At 40.6% G+C, this 22,812-nt stretch overlaps 1 protein-coding gene across 1 annotated transcript in view; it reads left to right on the plus strand.

The window, feature by feature from the left end:
- The window catches only part of CDAN1 (codanin 1), a 46,394-nt gene that overhangs the window by 1,881 nt on the left and 21,701 nt on the right, over nucleotides 1-22,812 (plus strand). The window contains exons 2-14 of the mRNA XM_048484142.1: nucleotides 7,611-8,317; nucleotides 9,284-9,505; nucleotides 10,093-10,286; nucleotides 11,231-11,350; nucleotides 12,609-12,687; nucleotides 13,427-13,547; nucleotides 14,472-14,581; nucleotides 15,806-15,895; nucleotides 17,532-17,607; nucleotides 18,602-18,810; nucleotides 19,610-19,718; nucleotides 20,410-20,553; nucleotides 21,872-22,038. Coding sequence (XP_048340099.1) covers nucleotides 7,611-8,317; nucleotides 9,284-9,505; nucleotides 10,093-10,286; nucleotides 11,231-11,350; nucleotides 12,609-12,687; nucleotides 13,427-13,547; nucleotides 14,472-14,581; nucleotides 15,806-15,895; nucleotides 17,532-17,607; nucleotides 18,602-18,810; nucleotides 19,610-19,718; nucleotides 20,410-20,553; nucleotides 21,872-22,038 — 2,348 coding nt within the window. The remainder of the gene's footprint in view (nucleotides 1-7,610; nucleotides 8,318-9,283; nucleotides 9,506-10,092; nucleotides 10,287-11,230; nucleotides 11,351-12,608; nucleotides 12,688-13,426; nucleotides 13,548-14,471; nucleotides 14,582-15,805; nucleotides 15,896-17,531; nucleotides 17,608-18,601; nucleotides 18,811-19,609; nucleotides 19,719-20,409; nucleotides 20,554-21,871; nucleotides 22,039-22,812) is intronic.

Here is a 22,812-nt window from a genome sequence, read left to right on the forward strand (position 1 = left end):
ATATTTTTTTATCAATGACTTGACTGATAGAATAGAGGGCATGCTAATCACAGGCTTTATTTCTTGCAAGCTCTAAGTCTACAGGGAAGCTGCTTTTTGAGGCAGCTTCCCTGTAGATTTAGAGCTTAGAAAGCCGGCAGCTTCCCTGAAACAACTCATTAAACTTTGAGCCTGCAAGAAAGAAAGCGTGAGTTGTTGCCTTACAGCAACGGAGGCAGCATGTCGTTTCGGCCAGTGAGAGAGCAGGGAGCAACTCTGCAACTCTGCTTTCCTGCTTCCCTTCCAGCCCTTTTATTGACAGTTACAGGTGGAAGATCGAACATGGCATGCGGGTGGGGGGAAGCACAACACAATGGACGGGGCAAAGAGCACAGGGGGATTTGAGCAGGGGAATTGGCCTTTGCACGTGCACACATTGGAGCCAGAGAGTCTTGCAATGTCAGCAGTTTCTCCGAAACTACACTTTGGAAGGAGAGGTCAGTTGGGGGAATGTGAGAGACCCTTTTCCGGCAGTGTGCCACCGTACTCGAGCGTTTCCCAGGCACTCAGGCCCTCCAACATCTCCTCTATTTCTTTAATTTTTAATTGGGTGCACTGTTTGCCTTGGGTTCTCCTAACTTGCGGAGGTCACCCTCAGCGCTTTGGATCTGGCCCAATTGTTTGTACAAGACAAATGCACTTTTCTTATGTAGGGGAAAAGCAGGGCGTTTTTGCCAACAGTTACTTAACAATCCTAAAACACATTGAAATAAACAGCTACCTAAGAAAAGACAAGCAAACCAATCAATGTTTGAATTATAGTACCACGAGGTGAGAATTGTCAGAAAGATTGAAACAGCTTTGCATTGTAAGTTGCCAGGCCTGAGAGGCCTATGAGGGAAAGGACAAGGGAAACATATTCTGCTTTGGGGAAAAGCTGATATCACTTCGACATGATGAATCAAGAGGGATGGTTGTGTGATGGGCGTGGCCGTGACCAGAGTGAACGGGGTGAGGCAATTGAGGCAAAAGTACAGTTAAACGACTAAGACAACACACAGTCCCCGCAGTCAAGTTTGCGGGGATATAATTGAAAGTTCTTTGACCACAAGTCCAAAACCAACCAGGGGGGAGCAATATGTGTGCATTATCGTAAGAAATGTCCTCTATATGGGAGCAGTTCACAAGTATTGTTGTTATGATTAATGTTGTTACATTCATAGAAAGGAAAGAAAAGGCACTCTTGGGAAGGGTTTTCACGATAGGGCCCCAATTGTGGCCCATGGAATGCTTGATGGTGGAAGCATCCATGAATTGTCCCAGTCCAGAGTCATTTAGAAATTGTCCAGGGGCTTTGCAAACAGGGAGCAAGCAGGAGCTCAGCAATCTTCCTGCCCCCTGATGTTGACTCAGGCAGAAAGTAGAAACGTTAGCAGCTGAAGCCAGTCTCTCCCAAAAGTTCTGGTCTTGTGGCATGTGTGGCAAGGGAGAGCAAATCGCCACAGGTTACAGGAAGCAGAGAAAGCACAAAATTGTGACTGTAGAATTTGCATTTATAACTGCAAATATTGCAATGCAGAGGTTTTCTGGGGTGACTGGTTGTCCTTGTTGATGAAGCAACCTCTGGGGCTGTTGGTCTTGCTTCAGGGTCACCTTTTCCATCTCGGGAATTGGGTTGGCCCTCCTTGATGCCAGGCCATGGGTGGGACAAACGTGCCTTGCCCGGAGCCAGACAGGACCTGAGGGGAGAAGAACAGAGGCGCGGCCCTTCCCCCAAGTTATTAGGGGATTGGCTCTTGCCAAGTTAAATCTGGTAGTTGATTATTCGTAAACCTGAGCGGAGGGGAGAGGTTCCTCTTGCTGGCTGGTGGGCAGAGTGAGTAGATTTAAATTCTGTGAAAAGGACTTTTGCTACTGTGAGTGATTCCTTGAATGATTAATGATGGGGGGGGGGCATCTCCCCGCATCTCCCCTTTCTTTGTTTGTTTATTTGGCTAATGCAGTCAAGGGAAAAAGGGATTAAATGAATTAGACTAAACATAACCACACGATTCAAGCATTTTGATGGGAGAAAAGCAAAATGAAAAATAAAAGGCATTTCACTAACTGAAAATAAGACAAAAACAAAGCAAAAACTAATGACAAAATTTTCAAAACATTGGCATTTTTCTTTAAAGGGTTAAGAAAAAGGAAAGCCTTAAAACTAAGCAAGTAAATGCAAAAATTTATACCATAAAGGCAATGAAAAATCTCTCCATGAGGGAGGGCACGTTCATGGAACAAGGACATAACACAGAGCATATACAGTATAGAACACGTATGGCATGGTTGCCAGTTAACTGGAGTGGTCTGTATTGCTAAATTTTGCGTTCCTATCACCATTAATCTTTCTTTTCAAGCAAAGTCTTTCAAAGATTCTCATTTCTATGCATTTTGGATCATGGGTGGCTGTCCCATAATCCAAACACACAAAATGTTTTATTCTAACATTCCAACTCAGTACTTCTGTGGAGTTAACAATATGAGCTGCAGTTTCATATGGCTAAGTACACTTTCAGTACAGAATCCAATTTAGTTAATTAATCATTGTCTCAAGTAGACAGACCATGTGGGATGAGTGTAAGAGATAAGATTTTAAACAACAACAATTGAATGCAAAATATCACAATAACTTTTCCACCTTTTGAGCTGTTTGTTAAGTGGCAGAGATATAATACGTACAACATAGATCATGTTTTATTTGACACACCTACATTAAAGGAAAAAAATTGAGTTAGATTCTCTCCCCCTTCTCCTTTCTGTTCCTGAAAGGGTGGGGCCATCAAACTGGATCATTTTTGTTTGATACATGCACCTAAATAAAAGGAAAAAGGTTTGAATTAGTTTCTCCACCCCCCCTTTTTGTTTTCCAAGGAGGCAGTGCTGGCCAAGTGAGTGGCTCTTCTTTGCTTGCTACAGATGGAAAAGGGTTAATCATTCTTAGACTTTTATCTATATAGGATTAGGGGGTGAGCGTTGCAATGTTGACTTTTTCAGAGGTTTCTCTAAGGTAGTTTCTTTAAGACAGAGTTTGTGTGAGATTTCTTAAGAATGGCTGCATTTAAAACTGGAAGCTCTACGGTTGAGCTGAAATCTGAGATTCCAGATTTTAAAAGGTACAAACATATTTCCTAGTTCTCTTTATATTCTTTAGCTGCAATAAAAATTATTAAGATGCTTTTTCCTGCCAAAAATTCTAGATTTTTGTCAGACAGTCTTTGTTCTTTGGGAGCTAATGTACAGTTACATTGTCTAAAAACACTGAGTTTAAGTTTCTTTTTCTGGTGTCTTGGAACAGCTATCCAATTTTGTTCTGCCAATGAAACTTGCTTTGCAGGGGCATTTGCTAATTGTTTTCTATCTGGAGCCCTGAGTTTAGAACTTCGCACATTCTCAGAGGCTATGATTTCCTTTGGTCTTTGCTTTTGGGGAAACTGAAGCATCAATCATCCTCTCATCTCCTTGAGAAAGGAGGGGGACTTGGGAGTGGCTCAGCTTTACTTTTCTGCTTAAGTCTGGGATTTCTGATTTGTCTTTGAGACAGGCTTGTAATTTTTCTCCAAATTCCTGATTGCTTTTTTGTTGAACTGTACCTGAATTTTGTTTCTTGATGGGGTTTTAAAATTCCTTAATTTTGTTTTGCCTACTTATTAGTGGGATGTTTTAGAGAAGGAAGGTTTGAATTTAGGGTTGCTGGCTTTGTCTTTTTAGCCTATGGTTCCACTCGCCTTTATCTCAGTTCTTTGCCAGATCCCAGGCACCAATTTACTGTTGGTCTCTGGCTGGAACCTTATGAACCCCAGGCATTCCTAGCCGAATTTACCTAGGTCTTGGAAATGGGTGAGAAGGAGCACAGAATGGGGCTTTTTCTGGACTTTATTATCTAGGAGAGAAGTCACCAAAATTTCTGTGGGCTGCTTGTCGCATAGAGACATTGCTATGCTTAAATTTCTTAGCTCAGTCAAAATTTTGAACCTTGTGGCAATGTTGGAGCAAGGTCTGAGATCTAACATTTGCTGGAGAGCTGAGAAATTACTCTGTGGCCAAGGGAAATACTCAATACTGTCTTGGCTTTGCTGAGGGTGGCTGGATCCTGTACCTTGCTTAAAATCCAGTCCATTTTTTCCTATGTTTCTGCTATCCTGCTCTTGCTTCTCAGTGGAGTGTGCCAGGCACAGGGCAAGGAGATCTGCATTTTCTGCACTGAGAGTTTCCTTATCTTGCAGTTCAGTTTTAAGGCATTCTGCTGTTTGTAAGGACAGCTCTTGCTCCCTCGGCTCTGCTAGAGCTGGGAGGGGCAGGTCAGATGGAGGAGAAATACCAGGGGCGCATGGAGGGTGGATGATGGGCATAGGGCAGGCGGGAGGTGACAGCAAGGGCGATTTGGCAGGGGAGGAGGAAACGAGGTCCACCGCTGCTTTAGAGCAATCGGGAATTTGCTGTTTGATTGCGTGCCTGCACTGAAACCATGAGTGGAGGGCACGAATCGGAGTGCGGGGTTTTGAGCGAAGTACCAAGCCAATACTCTGCCTGTCCTCTGGATTGGGCGTCCCCAAATCTGGGTACCAGGGGCATTGCCTGTTTACTTCCTCAACCAACTCCCGCAAATCTCTAGTTGCTACAGGACATTTCGCCTTATGCGTCAGGAATTGTAATTCCTCGACGTGCCTAGCTTCTCCTGAGCTCAGGCATGATCCCATACTCACGTTGATAAGGGGTCCAAGAAGGACGGGGTGCACCAGGGGTCTGTTCCAGACGACGATGAGTTGGGGTGGCGAGTTCCGAGGGCCCCACGTTGGGCGCCACTTGTTGCCTTACAGCAACCGAGGCAGCATGTCGTTTCGGCCAGTGAGAGAGCAGGGAGCAACTCTGCAACTCTGCTTTCCTGCTTCCCTTCCAGCCCTTTTATTGACAGTTACAGGTGGAAGATCGAACATGGCATGCGGGTGGGGGAAGCACAACACAATGGACGGGGCAAAGAGCACAGGGGGATTTGAGCAGGGGAATTGGCCTTTGCACGTGCACACATTGGAGCCAGAGAGTCTTGCAATGTCAGCAGTTTCTCCGAAACTACACTTTGGAAGGAGAGGTCAGTCGGGGGAATGTGAGAGACCCTTTTCCGGCGGTGTGCCACCATACTCGAGCGTTTCCCAGGCACTCAGGCCCTCCAACAGTGAGTTAGTGAGGGGGAGGAGGCATTCTCTGCTTCGCTTTCTCCTGCTTTCAACCACTTTCCCTCTCCTCAGACCCGTGTGCGCTGCCTCGCCCCTCCTTAAAAAGCCTCCCAAAGGCTTCTGGGGTGCTCCTTTCCTCCAGCTGTGGCTCCTATGCCGGCTCAGCACCCTGCCTCCTGATGGATCTTTCCCACCCTCGGCTTATACGCGAGTCAATCAAATTCCCTAGTTTTTTGAGGTAGAATTGGGTGCCTCGGCTTATATGCGGGTCAGCTTATGCGCTAGTATATACGGTAATTTCAATTTAATCCCTGGTTAATGTCACCAGATGTATATATTTATTTCTACCTTTCTTCTTAGTGGGGGCCCAAAGCAGCTTAAATAATTCTCTTCTCCATTTTGTTCTCGGAACAGCCTTGTGAAGTTGATTAGGCTGGGGGTGGGTGGCTGGCCCAAGATTCACTCCAAATTCTATGGCACTGAAGATTTGAACCTGGGTCTCACAAGATCCTAGTCCAACACTTTAACCATTATACCACACTGGCTCACTGATTAATTCCAATTCAAAATTTTCACTCTGAAATCTCCTTTTGAAGTTTTTTTTATTAAAAATGGTGATTTTTAAAAGGTCATAAGCGAAGTGTACAACATATCTGAAACTGACATATTAATAAATTAGTGAGAATAGTGTGTCTATTTTTATGTCACATTTATGTCCATTTGTTGTTTTGAATAAAAACTGACCCTTTTGTCCTGCTAGAAACCAGAAGAGTGTTGTAGATAGTTGATTGAAAATATTTATTTTGTTTAAAACATTTGACACCTCTTTCTACCCAGTTGGGATCCTCAATTTAAAACAGAAACAAAAAGGAGGGTCAATAAGGATTGGCCAATAAAAAGGGCAGTAAAAGACAATGAAAGAGGGGGACAAATGCATCTCTGGAGGGAGGAAATTTTATAGTTTTGGTGCCATGATTGAGAAGGCCTTTTGGGGGGTGGGTTGTCACCAATCTAGCCTCAAAGGACTTAGCCCCCAAAGGGGGGCCTCTGAAGATGATCATAATAGCTGAATAGGTTCATATGGACATAGGTGCATAGGTGCCATCAAGTTGCAAGTGACACGGCGATCCCAGTAAGGGGCTTTTAAGGCAAGTGAGATACAGCGATGGTTTGCTGTTGATTTCTTCTGCTGCCTTCTGTAGTGATCTTGCACCAACTACCAACCCTGCTTGTCTTCCAAAATCTTACAGTATTGGGCTTTATTAGGCTGGCTTCCTTTGTTCATATGGAAGAAAGTGGCCCTTAAGGCATCTGGTCCCAAGCCATATAGTGCTTTAAAAGTCAATCCCAGCTCCTTGAATTGGTCCCAGAAGCAAATTGGGAGCCAGTGTAAAGCCTCTGTCAACACTTCCTCCTGCTTGTTCTCTTCCTGGTGGGGTTTTTGCAGATTCTTTCTTCCCAGTTGGATCTTCTTCAGATGCACCCCTTCTGTTCTAGGACTGTCTCATGCCAGGATTGGGTCAGGTTCATTTTGGTGATAAGAAAGGAAGGGAGTTTAAGTCCTGATGAAATTCATCCAATACTTTTTTCCTGTAGATCCCAATGCTAACAGCATCAAATAGATCTCTAGCACAGGACAGGGACTGTGGAAATGTTAGTCATGAATATGTTGACATATTGTGGAACCATGTGGGTATCCATTGATTGCAGTGGCTGTTTATTAAAAAAAACCTCATAGACTACTAGCTGAATTGAAGTTGGTTTGCAGAATCATTAACTGTAAAATACAAGCTGTCTCCCTTTTGTTTTGGCAGCAACAGATTTACAATGCCACCATCCTAGACACAGTTTCCTTCTCCTTAGCCCATTGACTTCAGTGGATTTAGAAAGGTGCAGTTCTGTTTAGGATTGCACTGCCACACTATTGCCCCTTCTAGAACGTTCAAGTTGTAAACTTAAATTAATATGTTGGAAAGCAAGACCTAGTGAGTCCATCAGGTGTTCAGTTGTCCGAAAAAAATATTTATCCTGATTCTCTGGCCTTTACATCTTTTGTTTTTGTCCAAATCAAACACAGAGCTGGAAGTTCTGTGGATAAGTTTGAAATCACTTTAAAAAAAAAAGAGGATAGTGGAGGAAGGAGGTTAATCTTTTCTTTCTGTGCTGCATCCCAACTTCAGATGCTTCCTCAGAGCTTTTTTTGCCCAGCTGGAGTAATCCTATGGGTTTTTGTACATGTCCTGATTAGGAAGTTCCTAGTTTAGGCCATTCTAAAGGGCCTATGTTATACTGACTGATTTCAGTTTTACTCTTTAGAAATAGGATTTTAGTCCAGATTCATACTTCAAAAAAATCTGTTTCTGCAAATATCTGGCTGATAATAAATTAGAATGTACTTTTTGTTTGTGTTTTGTGCAGGAAACTGGAGTTCACCCTAAGCTAGCTGTGCTTTATTTACTTCGGAAAGACTTTGTCCCTTTTTTGTTGAACTACTTAAGGGAACAGACCAGTCAGATATTGACCAATGGACCTTCTACTCCTGCTAAAACTCCAAAGTCCAAGGTCCTTGGAAGTTCTGCTGGCTGTAGGAACCAAAGGACAGGGTCTGAAAGGCGAACTCATAGCACAGCTACTTCTAGTAGCAGCCGAGTGAAGCTCTTTTGCGATGTACCTCCTGACAGCTTGTCCCCTCTCAGTACTGCTGTTTCTGCTTCAGAGTCTCATGGGTCTGTTTATACCGGATCAAGTTTATTGGGTTCCTGCAGTGATTTCCCAAATGTGGATCCCAGCAGCAGCCCAAGCTTTGGTTCAGGCCCCATGTTTCCTCGCAGTGAGAGACGATCAGGTCAAAAAGCAAGTTTGGGGAATTTCCTTGTTTCTGGCTCCCAAAGACGATGCAGAAGAAAAGGCAACAGTTCTTTAACTGTTTCTGGCCAGCTAGTGGTGCAAGAACTGGAACAGAACTTAAATGGTGAAGGGAGGAGTGACAGCTCACCTTTGGCGGTATCTGAGGAAAGAAAACAGAATGAAGAGGGCCCCTTCTCTTCCAGTTCCTCTCTTGAGCATCAACTTAACCTAAATGACCTGGAACAGTTTCCACCCATGAATGCTGCTGGAATGACAAAGTAAGTGCTACTGTGAAACTCATATTTCCTTTCCATATTTTTAACCAGGAAACAATTTTTAAAAGAATGTGATTTTAATGTGGGGTTATTTTTATATTGTTTTTATGCTATCTGTATGCTGCCTTGGTGGTGAGTATTGGGATAGACATTATTACAAATAAATAAATGGAAACTGGAAGTTTAAGCGCTGATGATAGAACTCAGCTGTGTTACACTATTTTGCTATGGACTGAATTTCCTTTTTGTCCCCCACACAGGTAGTTCACAAATCCTTCAGAGTAATTTCTTTTTTGAATTTTCATTTTTTATCTCCATATACTTCTCATAGGACATAGGTGAAGGTTTGCATAGGCTGAAACAAACTTCTACTCTTCTATTTTAACTTGTTTTTTCTTTGTTAGGCATGTTTCTAAACAGGCCATTTTCTTTTACATATTGCAGAGGGGTTAGGAATCTGAAGCAAGCAAGAGAATTTCAGCGTTATATGTTTCTACAGTATAAAATAACTTTAATAAACAAATACTGTAGTATTGTCTTCTATACTTGGTTTACAGTTATTAGAAATCATTTTGATAAAGTAAAATGCAGCAAAATCAATACTTTAAAGCCTTGTTGTGGTAAGCTTTTTACTCATTTTCAAGAAAGAAAATATTATATACAAGATTTCTCTTTGAAAATGTCCCTAAATTTTCTATATTTTCATCTGCTAAGATGCGTGGTGGTGGAACAGTCCCTCCCAGCTTTCAAGTCCCCTCCACTAGCCTTTGCGGCTCTTGGGCACTTTTGATCAAATTGTAAAACTGCTTCTTAATACATCCCTGCAATTTGTGCTTTTGTGTTTTTGGTTAAAGTAAGTGGCCAAAAATGGTGTCCACAAAGGTAGAGGAAGTTTGGAGGAAGGAAAAACCTTCTGTTACATTTTTATTCTGTAACAGTTATTTTTACTTCCACTAATTGTGCTTTCAGGAAAACAAAACCATCAAGAAGAATCAACCCTACCCCAGTCAACACTGAGCGACCACTCTCCAAACCCAAGATGTGTTTCACATCCACACCTGTTGGGCATTCTCAAGTTTCTCTGTTTCAACCTGAAGCAAGTCCTGAGGCCTTTCCTGTCCCTGAGAGATCAAGTATTACCTCCATTCCAGGAAGCCTTCAGGGAGAGAGAGAGATGTTGAAGAAGGAACGGTACATTATGACATTTGGGGTGGAGTGCTGATAGGCAGGACAGGTCTCCTGTGAGTTAGGGATGTTGTTTTAGTCAGTGCCTTCACAATGTGGAACCAAACATTTGTAAATATTACAATTTGAATCTTAAAAGGGCATTTTGTATAGTACTTGAAACAGCAGGCTTGTTCCCAAATTCAAAAACTCAGTGCTGAACCTGAAAGACAACGTCATCCTAAACTGAGTTACACTGTTCTATGCTCATTAACTTCAATGGACATAGAAGGGTGTATCCCCCAAGATTGCGCTCTGAATGTCACTTCTGAAAATCTTGTAGGTGGTTGTGTTTATCTCTTTTAATCTTGTAGGTGGTTGTGTTTAAAGTTAGAATTTGATTCAACAGTCCTGAAGAACCTTGATATAGTTTAAGTCACAGGAGAAAATCGTATCAAGTAATATATTTTTCTCTGAAGAAATTGCAATCTTAATTACTTGCTAAATATTGAAATGAATCCTGTTGATCATTGTGGTAGGGCAAGAATGATTTGTTCTTGCTAAGTTGCCTTCTGTTTTGAGTTCTGTGTCTAGTTATGTGCTTTGAATTACAGGTCCAAGTTGTTGCAGCACACTTCTTCCTTATCAGACTTCTCTTTGGATTTTGATACACCCAACAAACCTAACCGTGGCTGGAATGCAGGTCTCCTCATTGAAAACCAGCTGGTGACTTCTGCAGATGTCAAAAAAGTCACCTGCAAAAGACAACTGGAGCTATTGGCTCAGTTATATTCATTTTGCATAGCAGGTAAAGAGGGGGGAAGTGATGACAATAAACATTCTGTGAAATTTTCATTCCTATTGATGAGGGGGGTGGGGTGGAAATGCAAAGAAAAATGATTTGTAGAAACATCCGTGGAATATAGTGTTGGTAATGGTGAATTTTTAATGAAAGGTTGCCTTGGAAAACTATAGATTTTAGTTGCTTAGCCACTCAAGCTGTGTCCATAATTTTAAAACGTTTTTCTAATTCATTCTTTTTTAAAGAAAAGAACAGTGAAATTCTGGGCCTACCTTTCACTTGCACAGCATACAAACAGACCAAATCTTTTCAGTTTTTAAAAACATAATAAAGCCTGCAAACAAGATGATTTAGTTCTTAAAAACTGATTTTTGGTTTGATGTTGGAGATGAAGGAAAGAAAGAAATGCCGTAAAATGAAATTGCTGTGTATCTAAGCAGTTTAGTAGGTTAATATTTATTATGCTAAAAATAACTAATGTTAGGGTTAAAAGTGATGGCTAATTTGTGATTGGATTGCCTAGCAGTGTATTTTATTTTATTTAATCGTACCTGTGGCTACTTTCTCCAATTGATCACAACAGAGTGATACTGAGGAAGAGGGGTTTAATGTCTTTTATCTGTACAGTTTCCCTGGTTTAATCCATCAATTGGTTGCTCAGAACCAATTCAGGAAGTTCTGCAACTATTTTTAAAGTAACATTTTTAAAAAAATTTATGTTCATATGAACTGATCATGGATCTCCTGTATCAGGCATTGTTTGGCTCTTTGGTGTAGACTTTTTGATCTACAATTTAATTTGTTTTTTAAAATGTTGGGTTTTTAGTTTAGTTTAGTTTTTTTAAATGGTAATTCACTGAACTCAAGGAGTATTTAGATTAGACTTTTTAAAATGGACTAATTGATGATGTGCAGAATAAATAGCATTATTCCTTCACTTTGCTTTGCAGAAAACCTTGTGCCAAATATTTTCCTGGAGCTTTTCTTTGTGTTGCAGCTGCTAACATCCAAGAGAACATTTTCTTCAGATGGTGGAGAGAAAGTCCCAGACCTTGATGAAGAATATAGAGGTCAGAAGTTGTGTTGGTTAAAGATTCTGGGCTGGTAGTCAGATACAGTTTGTATCACATATTAATCAAAATGAGAAGTTCATATTTTTAAAAGTTGCATTTATTTTGCAGTAGTCCTGATTTCTTTGATTTCTAAAGGACAAGAGTGTAACTAATAATTTGAAATCTGGTTTTAAAGTAGGTGATCCTATTGTTTGTAATACTTGAAAACTCACAAAGCTAGAGATTTTAATGAAAATCACATATCCATGAGTAGAAATTTATCTCTCTTTATGTAAACATCCAAAATGCCTGTGTTCATGTTGAGATAGTGTAACCTGAGCTGCTTCCACATAGGTGTGAGAAAAGCCACACCTGCTGTGTGAATACAAGCAACAGGGATTGAGGGGTATGGGAGTGGCACGCACACACCCTATCCCCACATCGCTCACTCCTGGTATTCCACTCGCTTTCTGCTGGGACACTTTTGCAATCTCTGCTTAGTCTTTGTCTTCCGCAAATCCTGGTTGGATTAGTGTTGGGAATGTTTGCTTCTGTACATCCTCCTTCTCTCAGAAGTATTTGTGCTGTGGTGTCAGTTTATTCCTTCAGCATATGGCCAAACGGTCAGAAATATCTATTGAGGATGCAGGATGTCAGGTCGGTGTAGAAACGCAGTGCTACGACAGTCTTGCCAGGGTCCTCTGCAACTTGATAACCTCTCCCTCCCATCAACAGTTGAGCTGAGGCTGACAGCTGGGCCTTTGCTGGCATTAAAGAAAACCTTTTAAAGTGCTGCAAAGGAGATGGAATGCCAGAGGTGTGCCTTATCATTTTGGAGGTAACACAACTTTCCCCCCTTCCACCCCAGGTTGGCTGAAGTCAAAATTTTAACATCGAGACTGCCTGCAGTCAGAGCACTGTTTCCTCTTTAAGTTGGAGCAAAGGAAGTTGTTATTTGGCCAGGAACCCCATGAGCCATGCTCAGAAACAGCACATCATAGTGTGGAAGCTCCCAAAGTGAGAGAATGCTGTGTGTCACCTGGGGGAAAAAACCTTTATGAAAACATCCCTTCTCAGTGGTTGACTTTTTCAAATACCTAGTGGTAAGAGACAGTACTGGAAGTAGGTTTATGGGATTGGTTGGTAATTAGTGGCTGATCTACCAGTTTTTCATGGGCAGTTCTTCTTCCATGTAGTTTACTTGGCTCTCTGCCTAGTTTCTCATTTCTTTAACTCCATCATAAATGTTAAGGATGTTAATACATTTTATTTGCAGATGCAGTAGAGAGGCAACACTTTTGCAGCGTGCACAACTGTGTCTATTTTGCTGTGCAAGTCCTGGATTATCAGTTTGAGTAAGTCAGTTAAGCTGTTTTGGAATTGGGCCTGTACCTGGCAATCCTGAGAGTATATAGAGGTGGGACATTTAAAGGGAGCTCAATGTGCAATATGATATCAGTTTTGGCCTAAGACCAGGAATCGATGTCGCACAACATGCCAGAATTTCCTACATGTGAGTAAAGGACAATTACAGTGAATTAGAAGACTGTAGAGATTGGGGAAATTTCTCTAGCATTGTGGATGCAGTGACTGTGAGTGAAGTATCTGTGTTTACAACCTTAGCATTCTTACCTAGCAGGTAATCTGGGAGTCCTATTTGGAATGTTCATGCTATGCACATTTACTTGTACTTTTTGGTGCTTACTTTATTGCTGAGACAGTGTATGGTTGAATAACTTCCCTAATACTGTGCAGTGTTAATTCATCTGTAATTAATCTCAAGGAAAGGGGCAGAATAGAAATTTAATAAAATAAAAATAAACAAAAATAAAATAAGAAAACTAGGATTCTACAATCACTACAATTCCATCTGAAATGGGCTTTCCTGTGGAAAGATCTGTTCAGTTGTATTTGGATTTGATTTTGCTTCCAGCGCCAACAGAACTAGAAGAAGTCTGAAAACTTCCTTTTTACTTGTCCATCTGTATAGGCTAATTTTTGTCAGTTGTATGTACAGGTTAGGGGTGCAGTTCTTGATCTGTTTGGATTTTCTTTCACTTGATACTTTCTTCCTTGTTGCTGTTGTCTTGGTAGAGTTGTATCTCGTTTAGAGAAAGGGACATTGAAGCTCTTGGCGGAGAATGAAAGAATTGCATCCTTTTCTCCTGACTTGCATAAAAGGCTTAGGATAGCCTCTGAAAATAGTACAGCAAAGGTAAATGCTAAGCCAGTTTTGATATCAGATGAACTTTGTAAAATTGTTTCAGATACATAGCTGTGTTGGTCTGAAGCAGCAGAAAAGAATTTGAAGTCCAGTGATACCGTTAAAACCAACAACATTTTATTCTTGGTGTAATCTCTCATGTGCATTCACACTTCTTCAGGTATACTGTAACAAAAGTCATTAACCATTACATATAGGTAGAGGGTGGAATCATGTTTCCTGAAAGGGCTAGTTAGGGTCAGTTTGTGAAATTGTGGTCTCCTCAGTGCTCCTTGAAGAATGAATTTTTCAAATCCAATCCAGTGGGCGGAGATGGTTGGGGATGGTTGCCGCTGCCCTGCTGCCTCCAGAGGGAATCCAGGTGGCGTGGGAAAGCAGCGAAAAGAAGAAAAACCCCAGCTGCTGGAGAATTCACCATGGCCCAAAATGGACTTACTCCACTCTTTTGGGTGACATAAGTCTGACTTCTGTGTCGGGGGCATTCTCAGGCTGAAAGCCTGGTAAAAACTGACCACTAAGCTCAGCTCTGCCCCCAGGAATGTCCTTAACTTTCCCCCAGCTGTGCCTACCTTTATGATTGTCTCCACTTTTTCTCTCTTTTTACTGTGAGAAATTGGTATCCGGTGGTCTTTGCATAAAAACTTCCTAATAGGACCATAACTGCAATTACAGTTAATTGCGAGATAAAAAAGTACTGCCTCTGCCTTAAAAGTAACAAAACATCAGTTAACATTTTCTCCATTGTAATAGGTTGACTTCTTAAACATAGGACGTTCAGCACATGTCATGTCCCTGTATAGGGAGAGCAGGTTGTGGTTCCAGGCTTTGTTGGTTGATTTTTTTAAGGTTATATTTGCAATTCATGTTGCATTAGGATGAATATGTTATGGTTGCCTGTTTATATATTTTGTTCAGGTGTCCCTTTTACTGCCCTCATCTGTGCAGTCTGTTTCTTTCCAACCAGAAACAGATGATCGGTCTAACTTTTCCAGTGATAAAGCATTTCACATATTTAAGAAGCAACGGTAAGTACCATTTTCCATCAAAGAGTATTGTCATGTTTTATGATTCATTATTTTGCTAAACTTTATGCTGGTTTTTGAAGAGCAGTTCTCAAAACACTCAAGTTCCCAAGAGGATACATCTTCATTGCAGTGAATTAATCATAAAGACTACATTGTATATGCCAAGGAGGTAACCTGTGATAAATAGCTTGATTCTTAATAGGAAATAATATTGAAAGGGAGACTAATTAATTGTTGTTGCCACATCGAAATTGTGCACCCTGTTTCCTACTCATACAAATTTGTCTCATGAGAAAGTTCTAAAATTAATTGAGCAGAATCAATTATCTTATTTTTTCTACAATTGTATTATTAAAAAAACAAAACAGTAGGCAGCTTAAGAAATATTCCATGCCTACTTGTTTCATCCATGCCTACTTGTTTGTCTTGCATTTATTTTTTTTACTGTGTCATGATTTTTGTTTTTGGGGAAAATTTTCAACCTCGCGGTAGGATGGAATTTGGGTAGAGGGATATTGCCCTCAATGCAATATGTGTATGATTTTTTACAAGATTTTTATGAAAAAGCAAGGTAAATTTTCTTGTTAGTAAGTATTATTAAAGAAAATGAAGTCTCTGTATCCCTCTAGACTACCAAAGTAACACACAGGGTTTTTTTTCCGGCAGACTTTTAAAGGACTGGCTCCGGGTAAAGAATGTTAGTGCTATAACAATAATAGATCTATTTGGCGGTATTAACACAATATGCAAATGAAGAGGTTTGCTAGCTGGGAATACACTTGGAGTTGAAGTGAACCCAGCCAGTTGTAAACCTGTATGCAGTAAAAACAGCAACCCTTTAGATGTTGGCTTTCTTCCGGGGAAAAAATGCCTATACACCTCCTTAATCAAGTAAGAGGGTCATCCCATTTTTCCACATGAAGCATTGACTTGCTTGGCAGTAATTCTAGCTGATTTCAGTGGAATTTTCCTCCAGTGTGGGTGGCTAGGATAATAGCTTTAAGTCTACATGCTGGTGTGCTGGGTTCTTTGTACAGTCACTAATAGAATTTTTACCAATTATAGGGTATTGAATGAAACCCTCCTTGCTGGAATTGGCTATGCTTTCATGCTTCTGTGTCATTTATAGATGAGTACTATGGAACCTATAATGTGGGTTGGTGGTACATCTGATTATTGTGATTTTGGATGTTGACTAACTGCTGACATATCTGTCTCCATCAGGGACATTTTCTATGAGTTGCTGCGTGAGTGGGAAGATAATAGTGAAAAATCGGGTTGGGATTTTGAGAGGTGCCTGGGCAACAGGATCAGGTAGTAGTCTTTAATGTGTTGTTTTGCTATATGCAAATTAATAGCACTCCTTAAGTGCTCACATAAGCTGTAGGGCTGCCTCATCATATTTACTGGAAACAAGTTGTCATCTTCTGGGGTTCCAGAGGGCACAGTTCTTTCCCCCTTTCTTTTTAATCTCTGTGTAAAGCTCTTAAGACAAATAATTCATAGTTTTGGGGTTGGTTGTGATCAGTATGCTGATGATACTCAGCCCTGTATATTCTTGTCCATATCCTGGTGATGCAGTAGAAATAATGAATTACTGCCTGCCCATGGTGGTTAACTGGTTAAAAGTGAACAAATGGAAGCCAAGCCCAGAGATAATGCTGGTTGGAAAAGCAAAGGACATTTTCTCTCTACTTTCAGTAAGATTCTTGTGGTCATCCTAGATCCAGATTTATTACTGGAGAAGCAAATTAATGCAGGAGTGAAAAAGGCTTTCTGGCAACTCAGCCAAGCCTATAAAATGGCCCCATACTTTGATGCACCAGATCTGGCTAACTCAATAATATCGAGACTAGACTACTGTAATGCACTTTCCATTGGTCTCCCTTCAAAATCAACTCAGAAACTCCAATTGATCCAGAATGCTGCGACTCGACTATTAGTGGGAACTGGACAGAATATACTGGACAGAATGTAACACTGGACAGAATATACATACCCTGTTTCCCTGAAAATAAGACAGTGTCTTATATTAATTTTTGCTCCCAAAGATGCACTATGTCTTATTTTCAGGGGATGTCTTATTTTTCCGCTCCACAGCTGGTTGATGGGCATGCTTCCAAACAAAAACTTTGCTACGTCTTACTTTCGAGGGATGCTTTATATTTAGCACTTCAGCAAAATCTCTACTATGTCTTATTTTCAGGGGATGTCTTATTTTCGGGGAAACAGGTTATATAGACACTCTATTGGCTACCTATATAAACCCTTTCATGACTTTGGTCCCTCTTATTTGCAGGACTGCCCTATTCCTATTCTTTGCCACAACAACTTTGCTTATATCAGTGGGAGCTTCTGTAGGTATCAATCTGCAAATGGGCAAAATCAATTAGTGCCCATACATGTGCTTTCTCCATTGTGGCTTTGTGGAATGACCTACCTGAGGAAGTCAGGAAAGCCCTCTGTCTCCTGGCATTCCTTAGAGTATGCAAAACTGAACTATGTAGGGGGGCTTTTCTGCTAAGGTAATAGGGTTGCACTGTACAGAATGGTTCACAAACTGATTTGGATAAATGAGAGAGACTGTAGCTTATATTGCTGTATACAGTTTAAAACTTGGATCCTATTATGTAATTTCTGTTTTGTGTAATGTGTTCTGTTAATAATGTGGTACTCACTCTGCGGCTTGTGGAGATCAATGTTCACAGTGACCATCAACCCAAATTTGGCATGATTCTGCAATCTGCTTGTCACCATTTTGTTTCAAATGAAAAAAAACCCTGAAAAATACCGATAAGATATCCCTACTTCTTACTGATTAGGGAATTAGACCCTTAAAAGGCTTGAACATACTCTGGAAGTCATTTGCTATTATCGATGAAAAATTAAAGCTGTTTTGATTTACTGTGACTAAATCAGGAAGATTAGTAATTTGTCTCTTATCTTACAGAGTTATGATGGCTCACCTTTCAGCTGTCTGTAACTACAGCCACTTTGCCAGACTCTTTCAGAAACAGCTTCTTCAGGTAAAGAATATCAGAAATGCTTGTGTTTCCTACTTGCAAAATGATAGGTTTTGCTAACTGGTGGCAAGACTTCCATACTAGTAAAACCTTTCCTTAATTTGCATCTACAATCCTGGGAGAAAAAATTCCCTTTAAAGTTAGGCTTCAGTGTTTCTTGTTGATTGCAGGGATTTACTACTTCTTGCATTTGTTTTCTGTGTTGCCATAACATTACACAACAACTTTGCTTTTTGTGGAGGTTGTTTTTCTACAGAATTTTATTCTGTAGTTTATAAGTAATAGATAAGGAGAGCCAAGTGATCTCAACCTAATAAGTCTGAGGCCCTTTGTGCTAGCACAGATTAAGATATTTTGCGAAACTCTTTCTGCCTTTGAAAAATCAAATTTTGTTGTTGTTCAGACTTCCTTTTGTCCTGATTCTTATGCCCTCTTCCTGTTCTGCACAATAATACTGCACAATAAGAGCTGTACTATTGCTCATCTGCCAAAAAGAAGGGGTGTGATAACTTTCTGAAATCACTGGGATTTACTAGGGTTAATAAGGAATTTCTGGATCTCAGTCTGTGTTGATTCACATTGTTGAATTCAAATCACCATGTTACCTTTGAGTTTTGACAAAATATATGTGATGTCATTTTGTTGTACTCTATTGGTAACAGACTCAGTAGAAACAGCACCACAGAATTTGAGGATTTTTTAACTGAAAAGATACTGTGCTTTGGAGTGACATCTGTAATGTTTTCTCAGTGGTTGGTTCACACATGCAATTCATCACGTCATGTTGCACTTATCAAAATGATGGATATTCATGTTTGAACTCACTCTCAGTGGCACTTATTGAGTGATGTAGGTGTCTTTGAATCAGCCCTAAACTATGAAGTCATTTGAGACAATAATGAGAGGTATGGCACTATGGTGGTGGACTGTTGGGCGCTTAAAGGAGAAGCATCTTAAACATTTTGCACCTCCCCCTTTCTCCCCTTCTTTTCCAAAGATGTGCAGAGTTCCCATTGGAGGTGGCACAAGTTGGGGAGACCACCCAGACCAGGATGTACTTAACATGCTGGGGTCAGACAATCTGAGTCGGTTGAAGAGGCTGCAAGAAAGATTTATTGTTCCTCAGAGCATCAGAGGACCATGCCCCCCACCTTCCTTCCCTGGATGCCAGGAGTTCTTCAGGGACTTCATCTTGAGTGCTGGAAGGTTAGGTGCTTATGGCTGCTTCTGCCTGGGTCATTTTCTGGTGGTGTGGTGGCTTCTATAAGACAGTTGCTGTAGCATTAGGCTTGATTCTGACAAGTGTCCAGATATGTGCTAGAGGATGAAGTACTGCAAAGGACTCTTGCTCAGTCTCTTCCGTTGTTCCTGGGTGGCAGGTTTAACTACGTTTTTTCCTGCATTTCCACAAATCTTGCTCCCTTTGGGTAGCTGTTTCTTTATGTGCTTACTACCTCAGTTAACAAAATCTACTGAGTTATTTCTGTATTCCATATGACTTTGCACTGTGAAAACCTAAAGAAAGTGATGTTGTATATCAGGGAACAAATTATGATAGAGCTCTATAATTTAATTTGTGTTTAAATATTGCACTAAATGCAGTTGAAATATGTGTGTATATGCCTTAAAATGCGTGTTCAGATTGCCTTTCTAAAACATTATTCATGGCTAAAGAGATATTGTTAATATTTTTAATTGTCTGAGTGGTACCCTAAAACATTTTATGGTGCAAAGACCAACAATTTTTTATTCTAACAAAATATTTTGATTAGAGTCAATTTTGTTAAATGCATGAGATGGATCATCAGTTGGCAGACAACTTTCTATTGATAGTTCCATTTTGAGTGTTTTGAATACTGTCTTGCAATGTGTCAATCATTGTCAGGTATAGTTATTAACCATTGTATAATAGTAAACCTGGAGATAATACAACTTAATGAGCTGAATGTAATTACTATTTTAGATGCTTTTTCCACTATTCATCTTACATTCTTTTTCTTCACAGTTATCAATTTAATCAGCATCTGATGGACAGTCTCTGCCTGCAAATACTGGAACTGGATGCTCTTGACTTGGAGCATGAGTGCAGTGATGGGGAAACAATGGAAGAACAGGTAAGTTGCATTGCCCAGGGACAGCCATTCAGAAATCTCACTCATTGAACCAGTCCTAATACAGAAACCTTATAAACTTTTCTTTTATAACATTGCATAAGTGAATTGAACAGACCTCCAGTAACCCTTGTATTTGGCTCCTCAGTCACTTGGGTTTGTGGACTAGTTTATGTGAATATTTTCGTGAGAGTTCTCTGGCATACCAGTGTGCTGATCTGCCTCACTTTCCGGATGGTGGGAGGAGCTTAGCCCTTGTTCTACCTCCAATAACTGGAGAAGGCAATGCCAAAATTTGGACACAAGCTGAGACCCTCTGTCTGAGATTATTTTGTTTGGAACCGAATGTAATCTGTAAATATGGCTTACAAAAAACTTGGCCAATTTCTGTGCCATGGGAAGTTATTTCAGAGACATAGAGTGGCTAATCATGACAGGCTTAACTCACCATACCTTTTGTTTCTATCTGCAGTTGCACTTGTCATGTGATCTATTGAAAACATGTGATCTATAACAAACTCTACAGTGTTGTGTCTTTTTGGCTTAGCTACTTTTCACTGTCATCGGGGCTTTGGAGGTTTGGGAAAAGGGCAGAATGTTAGATTGCTCCCCTGAACCTGCTCCTTGTCTGTAACATTCATGGCTCTTGGGGGTTGGGTTTTTGTGTGTGTGTGTGTGTGTGTGTGTGTTTCAGGATGAAAAGAAGCATTTTGCTGCTGTCCTTCTGAACCTTCGACTCCTGGCAAAGTTCTTTGGGTTCCTTGTCTTCCTGCCCTATCACACAGTGGAACCTCCAACAGGAGACCTGCAGCAGTCTGCAGTGACCCTAAGAAACCATGTAAGTGACCAGCCGGATTAACCTCACAGTATTTAACCACCCACCCCATGTTTCCATGTGTTGTCATACATAGAGATGCTTCATTAGCTAGGAGTCTTGGATTCTTCTGAAGAGAGAAGCTGTTGCCTGTTAAATCTTGTGGCCTAGTTAATTAGGCTTCAGTGTTGCTTCATCACTTGGTCATCAAGGTGCTACAAACTGAAGGCAAATTCTGATACTGGTATGCTGATATAGTACAGTCTGTTTTCTCTCTCATTCAGTTCTTTGAACATGTGAGAGGAAGTGTTCCATTTATTCCTATGAACCTCATCTTAGAAAAACCTGCCTGTTACAGTTAGGTTCTCTTCTGCTATGAAAACCATTGATATAAACTTTTCCAACAAGGATGATTTTTTCTTCTGTCTTCTTTTTTGCCCACTCCCCCAGATGAGATGGATAGCATCTGTATCACATGTGTATTCTAGGAACTTCATTTCCTGGAATGTACCAGGGTACTACAGATGCAATTCATCCCAGCCATTGGAGGTATTTATTGAAATACAAGAAGGTCAGAAGAAGTATAGAAGGGTACTGCAAAAGTGTTCTCCTTCCTGAGCTCCTCACTTCTTGTCAGATAGACTAGTTTGGGTGGGATGGAAGTGGAGTGACAAATTCTGGGGGACTAGCTGGAACTCTGTTATACTCCTGCTAACTCTATGGCATATCATTATGTTACAGTGTTTGGATAAAATAAAATTCCTCGCAGTTTATACTCAAAGTTCAGTTGTTTGACATGGAAACTGGGGGAACTGAGATGCACTCATCATCTCTATTAGGTGTTAGATTTCTGGTAGGCCCTATTTCAAACACTGGTGTGGAATTTGTCTCTTATTCAATCTTTATCATATTTGTTTGTTATATTTGTGAACTTCATGGTGTCACATGAATTATTTCAGCTTATCCCTCCCTTACAACAGCCAAATGAGGTTAACAACCGTAGCATCCAAGGACATTATCAGTGAGCTTGGAGGGCTGAGCAGGGATTGACCTTGTCTTTTTCACATCCAAGCTCAGCCCCTCAGTTGCTAACCAGCTGGTGACCCAGCTGGAAACCCCTTCCCCCCGCCCCCACACATCCCATCCAAGTTTGTTGGGTGACACTGAGCCACTCATTCACACCTTATAGGATTGTTGTGAGGATAAAATGAAAGAGAGAAGAATGTTGTTGTAATCCACTTTGGGTTCTTAATAGGGAGAACAGTAGAGTATAAATATCTATTTTTTTTAAAATATATATATATATATATATATATTGTTTCTATGTTTGTTTTCTGTCAAGACCTTCCCTGTGTTGGATATATTGAAACTGCTAAGACAATCAATTCAGAAACAGCGCACAGTCCTCACTGTACCTTGGGTTGTAGAGTTCCTTTCCCTAATGGATCATATTGCTCCTTTTCTTGACTACTATGGGAAGGTATTTACTCTCCTCCTACAGCTGTACAAGTAAGTGATGCAGAATATCTTTAAAATATTCATACCTAGCTTTTTAGTACAGAATCCTGTCAAAGTAGTTTACATTAAAAAATCATGATTACATATACAGTTAAATATGATCAGGTACACACTTTGCTATGATCCTGACACATGTATCAAACAGCAACTGAGCAGCTAAAGCCAAGTATCTTAAAAAGAATAGTTAGCTGAAACCAAAGCAAGAGCTATAGCAATCCAGAACAAGTGAAACCATCCAGACTCAGAATGAAGTAAAACAAAAGCCTGCTCAAAGAAAGTAGGTTCTAACCACCTTTTAAAAAGTTGAGTGGAATAGAGTGTGACTTGTCTCATGGCAAAGGACATTTTGTAATCTTGGTGATGCCTTCAGAAAGGCCTTGTCAGCTGTTGTGGAAGCTCTGCTAGCAGTAGCTAACAAAGCCGGACCTCACAGAAGATGCGTCTGTCATCTGTTGTTGTCCCAAGTTATTTGACAAAGGTCAAAACCAGCACTTGGAATTCGGCCCAAAAATTAACTGGAAGCTAGGTTTGTATAATGCAACCAAAGTGACTTGCTGCAGATAACCGCTGGATGTATACATTTTGGACTAACTGAATACTTTGACCAACTTCATGTTGGATAATCTCCTTGGAGAGATTACACTTTAGCATTACAAGCAGAGTGTGCAGAGGCCTAAGCCCAGCAGAGCATCCCCAAACATGCGTGTGAGCTTTGGGACAAAGAAAAGTCGGAGTCGTTTGTAATTTCTAATCTAATAAAAAGAG

The sequence above is a fragment of the Sphaerodactylus townsendi genome, linkage group LG02 (assembly GCF_021028975.2).
Source record: "Sphaerodactylus townsendi isolate TG3544 linkage group LG02, MPM_Stown_v2.3, whole genome shotgun sequence".
Taxonomy (NCBI): Eukaryota; Metazoa; Chordata; class Lepidosauria; order Squamata; family Sphaerodactylidae; genus Sphaerodactylus; species Sphaerodactylus townsendi.